General features: G+C 42.7%; 1 protein-coding gene across 1 annotated transcript; it reads right to left on the reverse strand.

Moving 5' to 3' along the window:
- Positions 1-6,664: 6,664 nt before the first annotated feature.
- On the reverse strand, positions 6,665-8,461 carry LOC311112797 (TRAF-interacting protein with FHA domain-containing protein A-like). The gene is made up of 2 exons (XM_084155936.1): positions 8,350-8,461; positions 6,665-7,632 (listed from the first exon to the last, which is right to left on the reverse strand). The coding sequence occupies exon 2, from the start codon at positions 7,565-7,567 to the stop codon at positions 6,968-6,970; it is 600 nt and encodes a 199-aa protein (XP_084012062.1). The 5' UTR covers positions 7,568-7,632; positions 8,350-8,461; the 3' UTR covers positions 6,665-6,967.

Below are 8,461 nucleotides of genomic sequence, written 5' to 3' on the forward strand. Positions count from 1 at the left end.
CCTTCACGGCGTAGTGTGTTACCAATTGTTTTCTTGGTGACTATGGTCCCAGCTGCCTTGAGATCATTGACAAGATCCTCCCGTGTAGTTCTGGGATGATTCCTCACCGTTCTCATGATCATTGCAACTCCACGAGGTGAGATCTTGCATGGAGCCCCAGGCCGAGGGAGATTGACAGTTCTTTTGTGTTTCTTCCATTTGCGAATAATTGCACCAACTGTTGTCACCTTCTCACCAAGCTGCTTGGCGATGGTCTTGTAGCCCATTCCAGCCTTGTGTAGGTCTACAATCTTGACCCTGACATCCTTGGAGAGCTCTTTGGTCTTGGCCATGGTGGAGAATTTGGAATATGATTGATTGATTGCTTCTGTGGACAGGTGTCTTTTATACAGTTAACAAGCTGAGATTAGGAGCACTCCCTTTAAGAGTGTGCTCCTGATCTCAGCTCGTTACCTGTATAAAAGACACCTGGGAGCCAGAAATCTTTCTGACTTGAGAGGGGGTCAAATACTTATTTCCCTCATTAAAATGCAAATCAATTCATAACATTTTTGACATGCGTTTTTCTGGATTTGTTTGTTGTTATTCTGTCTCTCACTGTTCAAATAAACCTACCATTACAATTATAGACTGATCATTTCTTTGTCAGTGGGCGAACGTACAAAATCAGCAGGGGATCAAATACTTTTTTCCCTCACTGTACCATGCTTAGATTCATAATACCATCTCAGATTGAATTGTTTGCCAACAGCGACCGTTTCGTTGCGAACAAGAGACAATGGTTTGGCATTGGAGAAATATGGTACGATCAGTGGTGGGAAAAGTACTCAATTGTCATACTTGAGTAAAAGTAAAGATACGTTAATAGAAAATGACTCAAGTCACCCAGTAAAATACTACTTGAGTAAAAGTCTAAAAGTATTTGGTTTGAAATATACTTAAGTATCAAAAGTAAAAGTAAAAGTATAAATAATTTCAAATTCCTTATATTAAGTAAACCAGACAGCAAGATTTTCTTGTTTTTTTAATTTACGGATAGCCAGGGGCACACTCCAACACTCAGACATAATTTACAAACGAAGCATTTGTGTTTAGTGAATCCGCCAGATCAGGTAGTAGGGATGACCAGGGTTGTTCTCTTGATAAGTGCGTGATTACAAACGAAGCACTTGTGTTTAGTGAATCCGCCAGATCAGGTAGTAGGGATGACCAGCGATGTTCTCTTGATAAGTGCGTGAATTGGTCAATTTTCCTGTCCTGCTAAGCATTCAAAATGTAACAAGTACTTTTGGGTCTCAGGGAAAATGTATGGAGTAAAAAGTACATAATTTCCTTAGGAATGTAGTGAAGTAAAAGTAGTCAAAAATAAAAATAGTAAAGTAAAGTACAGATACCATAAAAAATTACTTAAGTAGTACTTTAAAGTATTTTTACTTAAGTACTTTACACTACTGGGTACAATTAATATATTTTAATAGAGTAGGTAGGCCTATTAATATAGACATTGGTGATTTTACCACTGTAATCCGATCAAAATTATTATGTTATTGTCATAGAATTGATTAGCCCACTAACCACATGTGTTAAATGTGTAGTGTAGCCACTGTGTAGGCTATGAATTTGGCAGCTATAGCCTATTTGCTAATAGGCTAAACGTAATGTCTGGCAGACTAGCTACAAGCTCAGGAACAAATTGGCTGGAGGCCAAACCTTGTTGCCAACCACAGTTGTATATTGTAAATTCAATCAAGCCCTTCACCGTCATTATCATCCTCATCATCATTCAGAAAATTCAAATATGTGTGGATATAGTGCTAAACTTGAAGAACTAATTGTCTCTGTGAAGTGAAATTACACTGAACAAAAATAGAAATGCAACATGCAACAATTTAAACAATTTTAATGAGTTACAGATCATTTAAGGAAATCGGTCAATTGAAATAAATAAATTAGGCCCTAATCTATGGATTTCACATGACTGGGAATTCAGACATGCATCTGTTGGTCACAGATACTGTACCTTAAAAAAAGGTAGGGAAGTGGAGCAGAAAACCAGTCAGTATCTGGTGTGACCACCATTTGCCTCATGCAGCGCTACACATCTAATTCGGATAGAGTTGATCAGGCTGTTGATTGTGGCCTGTGGAATGTTGTCCCTCTCCTCTTCAATGGCTGTGCGAAGTTGCTGGATATTGGCGGGAACTGGAACACGCTGTCGTACACGTCGACCCAGAGCATCCCAAACATGCTCAATGGTTGACATGTCTGGTGAGTATGCAGGCCATGGAAGAACTGGGACATTTTCAGCTTCCAGGAATTTTGTACAGATCCTTGCGACATGGGGCTGTGCATTATCATGCTGAAACATGAGGTGATGGCGGCGGATGAATGGCAAGACAATGGGCCTCAGGATCTCCTCACGGTAACTCTGTGCATTCAAATTGCCATTGATAAAATGCAATTGTGTTCGTTGTCCGTAGCTTATGCCTGCCCATAACATAACCCCAGCGCCACCATGGGGCACTCTGTTCACAACGTTGACATCAGCAAACCGCTCGCCCACACACTGTCTGCCATCTGCCCGGTACAGTTGAAACCAGGATTCATCCGTGAAGAGCACACTTCTCCAGTGTGCCAATGGCCATCGAAGGTGAGCATTTGCCCACTGAAGTAGGTTAAGACACCAAACTGCTGTCAGGTCAAGACCCTGTTGAGGACGACGAGCACACAGATGAGGTTCCCTGAGACGGTTTCTGACAGTTTGTGCAGAAATTCTTTGGTTGTGCAAACCCACAGTTTCATCAGCTGTCCGGGTGGCTGATCTCAGACGATCCCGCAGGTGAAGAAGCCGGATGTGGAGGTCCTGGGCTGTGAGTCTGGTTGGATGTGCTGCCAAATTCTTTAAAATGACGTTGGTGGCGGATTATGGTAGAGAAATGAACAGTCAATTCTGGCAACAGCTCTGATGAACATTCCTGCAGTCAGCATGCCAATTGCATGCTCCCTCAACATTTGAGACATCCGTGGCATTGTGTTGTGTGACAAAACTGCACATTTTAGAGTGGTATTTTATTGTCCCCAGCACAAGGTTCACCTGTGTAATGATCAGTGTTGTAGTACTCGAGTCCGGTCTGGAGACCACATTTTGAGTGTCTCGGTCTTGTCTTGGTCTCTGATACATTTGTCCTCGGTCTCCGACAGTAAGGATTCTTAATTTCTTCCCGAGACCAGCAGAGTAAAAAACTCCGAATTATCAGCTTCCATTCAATAAGCGCATAAAACCGCTTCTCCAGGCCAAATATATACAGTCCTTTCTTGAAACATTAACACCTGAACAGTCTTTATATATCTTATAGACATGTTTGCGCAGTGGCGAACCTAGGCCTTTAGTGTGTGACAGGTTCGTGATGCTGAAAGGACAGCAAAGGTAATACCAGCGCACTCATGTAGGAGAGTTCACTTTTTGTAAAATACAAAGGGCCAGTGGTGTAGTGGAGGCTATATGCAGATATACGCCTTTTACGCATTTTCTTTCCAGTGGGCATTTCATATACTCACTTCTTAATCCCCACGGATGCGTATCAAAGTAGTGTAGTGGAGGTATACGATTTACTTAGTACAATAGTGAAATCATGCAGAAAGTAGCCTACACAATCGCAAAGCACGTGAAATATATTCACATGAGCGCCGCACACATGGCCTAGTTTAAACAGAATATCATCTGCAGGCAGCAAGAGCGCGCAGCTCTCAACTGGTTTTGGGATGGAGCAGCTCACAGAAGAATGTAATCTGTAGCTCGTAGGTTGGAAAGATGTTTAAATGTATTATGTCTACCAGTAAATGCTAACCAAGGCAACAATGGGTATGCAAGCCAGGTATTGAAAAGGTTTGGTCTGAAGTCTTTGTTAGTAGGCTATATTTGTGATGTGCAATTCAATCATCATGTGCTGTTTGCATCAGGAGCATAGGTATGAGTGGGCCTGGGTGGACACAGGTCCACCCACTGGGGAGCCAGGCCCTGCCAGGCCCACCCAATCAGATTGAGCAAAAACAAAAATATAATACATTATTATGACAAAAAAGTTCCACTCATCAGATGATGATCATTTGAAACAACCCTTTCCTGCAGTCAATGAACAAAAGCGCCCTCTTTGGCCTCATGGGTGGAATGTTAATATTTTTCATAATTTCATAATTAATAACGATTATTTAAAAAAAAACAGATGAAATTTGAATTCATTTCAACTCTATATCTGACATGGTACAGGTGTATTTTTTTAAGCCCATAACCATGTGTGTGTGGTATATACTTTTGTTTCAAATTAGATTTGTTTGAGACTATCAAGAATCACTCTGTGACCCTGATTTAGCCCACTGCAGTAAAAGGTTAACTTCTTGTTGAAAGTTATTCTTGAAAAGGGAGAAGCTAACAAATTAGCAACAACATCCTTTGGCTACATCCTTTGGCAGATGCCTTCAATCTAGTTTCTCATGGCCTAGCCAATGGCTGATTTAGCTAGCTAGATGTATATCCCCAGAGATGACCAAATAAAAATCCTGATTGGATGTTTTTTCTCTTCAGTGTTAACCCTTTCCTTTCCAACAAAAACTGATGAGATTAAATTAGTACATAATTGAAAATAATAATATAATTTATAATTATAATTATTATTGTTATTATTATTATTATTTTATAAACCCTTAGCCCTTCTCTGAAGGCGTAGAAGGCCCTCATTGTTCCCCACTGTGTTTGGGTTAGTAATAATTTGTAGAGTGGCTCTATTTGCCCTCAGCATGCAATTTGTTCACCATTCTGAATGTCTAAAGAATCCATATGTTCTCCTGACATTTTGAACTCTTATTATGGTAGTGATTTGACAAAATTATAATATTTTCTGGTCTCGGTCTTGACTTCGTCTCGGACCCCTTGTCCCCCTCCCGTTCTCGGTCTTGACATGGAATCGATTTGCTCCGCTTTGGTCTTGAAATGGTCTTGCTTTAGGTCTCGAACACAACACTGGTAATGATCATGCTGTTTAATCAGCTTCTTGATATGCCACACCTGTCAGGTGGAGGGATTATCTCGGCAAAGGAGAAATACTCACTAACAGGGATGTAAACAAATTTGTGCTCAAAATTTGATTCATGACTCTGGACTCTATACCTGTTAGGCAGGGAGTGCAAATATCCCATGCCTCCCACCACGGGCAATTGCCCAGGGAGAACTTGACAGTGAGGCTGGGGAAGGTGCTAGGGGAGGTGTTCACAGTATGGGGTGCCTGGAAGGGACGCAATCGCTCTGGGAAACTTGGAGTGAGGAAGAGGATTGGGTGAGTGTAGTTACATTGGAGACAAATCCTTATTTCTATGAAAGTACCATTTTCATTCACGTCCCATTATCATTAATGCGTTGCTAAGTGAAAGTTTTAACTAAATGGATGTTACAATTTGCCCCATAGAGACCAGAGCAGGAGACTACTACAGGTTTACGTTTCATTACATTTCTCTACATGTAACAGTGAGAGGTGTAGTGTCCTATTATATCCACTGAGAAGTGCTGATTCCTAACTTCCTCTGTTCTACCTAGGTTGTGCTATGCACACACCCTCAATGTGAGCACAAGAGACAGGACGCCCGGTGAGGCCCTTCCCTGTGGGGTGGTTCCGAGACATCTAGAGAGATTACAAGGTTTCTCCATTGTCCGGGGCCCAGAGGTCATCATACAAACATGTCGGCAGGACTGTCCGACCTCTGCCTGTTGACATCACAGCCTCCTTGGACACTGCTGCTGTGTCCCTCTGTCTCTGTGTACAGGTGAGCTGATGCCCCTTTCCACTTCAGGGGCTCTTTAGTGAGGTCACAATAAGCAACTGACAACACACCACTCAATCACGACACATTTATGCATTTATAATGGATGATATCCAAGTATAACTGGATATTTCAGATTCAAATCTCTCTCTTTATATTATTTCTGTCGACTTCCCTGCCCACAGCCCTAGGAATGAGATGCACTGCCTCTAACCCAACTGTACCTTCTCCAGAAGAACAGCTCCCACTCCCTGGATCTCTCACATGGGGGAAAGAGCTATCTCATCCACCAGGCCTCTCTGTCCGACTCTGGAGGCTACCGCTGTTTCCAGGAGGGGCGGCTGAGTGGGGGTTACCTCCTGCAGGTAGATGAGCACAAGAGAGCTGTCAGGTCCAGGCCCAAGTCCCGCTGGGCCATACCGGCCTCGGAGCTAGTGGCCATGTCTCTCTTCTCCTTCTCTGCCTTCATAGTTGTTCTGTGGCTGGTGACATTTGCCAGGCAAGAGTAGAGAGAGGAAGAGGGGTTGGATAGTCGCCTAGGGATAGGGGACCTCACCAATATGTCTTCACCGACTATAAGTCCTTTCTTTTGAAGTTACTATGGCCTATTTAGATTCAGGTTAGTATACAATGAATACATATGATTGTGAGAAAAGATACGAGCGACTGAATTCTTACATTGTTTGACTGGCTCACTGTAACTTCAGCTCCAAGATAATAGAGAAAATAGGGGTCATATCTCATCAAACACGTAGGTAGACAAACGTATACAGGTATAGCCGGTTTTTCAGAATGTGCCTTGATTGAGTAAGTTGTGAAACGTTTTGGCAAGTACACGATGTGTAACACGATAATCAAATAAAACAGTTTTATTATTATAATCAACATTTTACAAAACTGACAAAACAGTATCCTTCCCCACCCTAACCCCATCCTTCATTGAATTCTGATACTTGCTCTTATTTGGGTATCATGAAAAAGGGTCATATTCACAAGCTTTAGTTTCACATTTTATAAAATAACGTAACAGTCTGAATAACACTTGGAGTGGGATATAATGGAGAATATAAAACCAACATTTGAGGTACTAATGGCTTGGCGCCACATACAGTCAACAGTTTGATTAAACTTTCAGAATGTTTGTAGTAAAACTAATCTATGAAAGTGCAGTGCATGATTGGTACATGATTGTCTCATCCATCTCCATTGGCCCATGGCTCATGAGTGGTGGGATGCCATTTGTTGAAAGGTCTGAGCCTGTGTCCACGACTGGCATCATACTTGGCACGCCCATGCCCATCTCTCTGGAAGGGGGCACTGCCAGCACCCCAAACTCCACCTCAAAGCTCCCCTTCGCCTCTCCATTCTCACGGCGTATCAGCATCTCGTACTCCCCGAACCGGATCAGGGCCTTATCTGGCAGCTCTGCCCTCTCCAGGAACCCCAGCTCAGACCCATTGACCTTCATGCGTACCTTCTGGCTCAGGTTCTGCACAGAAAATATCATGTCCGGGCTGTTGGAGGTGCGGTAGGCCTGCAGGGACAGCTGCTTGCGGGAGACCCGGGGGTCGGCCAGAGCGAAGGTGCAGGCCTGGGCATCCCTACCCAGCCTCATTGGGTCCTCAGCCTGGTGCTTGTGTCTGGTGTCCAGAGGCAACATGCAGTACAGAGCCCTGGAGGCCTGCTGGGGGTGGTAGAGCTGGATCTGGAGGCAGGTCATCAGCTCCTCTGTTTCCACGGTTTGAGACACCTCCATGATGGGTCTTATGATGGCTGATGCAATTGAAGGGGGGTTGTCTTTCACTTTCAGGTTCACTTGGTCTAAGAGAAAAACAGAGGAATATTCAATTGATTACTTGTTGTTATTCTGGCACTAAATAAGTCTCATTACTAGACAGAGAATAACAGCTCAGATAGAGGATGTCAGAGGGTGATGGAATGAAAAACACAATTCTATTGCTCTATTCCATAGAGAGAATGTTCAGAGTATTTCCATAAAGCAGTTACATTTGTAGTTCTTAGAATTGTGTCAGAATTGCATCAACATTCCACACACCCAGCCTCAGTCACCATTTCCTCTAAAACTTCACTGGCTTAAAGTAATTCCACTGTGCTATGAAGGTAGCTTAGTGGTTAAGAGCGTTGTGCCAGTAACCGAAAGGTCGCTGGTTCTAATCCCCGAGCCGACTAGGTGAAAAATCTGTCGATGTGCCCTTGAGCAAAGCACTTAACCCTAATTGCTCCTGTAAGTCGCTCTGGATAAAAACGTCTGCTAAATGTAGACTTGTTCATACAAGTATATACAGGGAAACAGCTTTGGATAGACTGCTTTTTCGTCAAAGTCTATATTGTCATAGAGAGGTGAAGAACATGTTAGATATCATATCATCTGCTTTTGTCTTCCACACTTATGTTGTTCTTAAGCACTAATAACAATACTAGGCTAGTCTAACATTTGAATGAGAATTACATATCATGACATTCATTCAAACAACAAAACCATTCTGAATGTTCACTTCCAAACTTGCTATTTCTTACCTGTAAAGTTGGGTAGGCTGTAGGATTATTTATTTTGCTCGCAGCGTCTCGAAAGATCAGGCTACAGGATACAGTAGGCTGTCTCCGACCGTTGATTTGCTTTGTTTACTAG

This window comes from Coregonus lavaretus (genome assembly GCF_964263955.1).
Source record: "Coregonus lavaretus genome assembly, chromosome: 39".
Lineage (NCBI taxonomy): Eukaryota > Metazoa > Chordata > Actinopteri > Salmoniformes > Salmonidae > Coregonus > Coregonus lavaretus.

Excerpts from the sequence above, each read along its gene's own strand:
- LOC311112797 (XM_084155936.1), bottom strand. The coding sequence starts at position 7,567 with ATGGAGGTGTCTCAAACCGTGGAAACAGAGGAGCTGATGACCTGCCTC.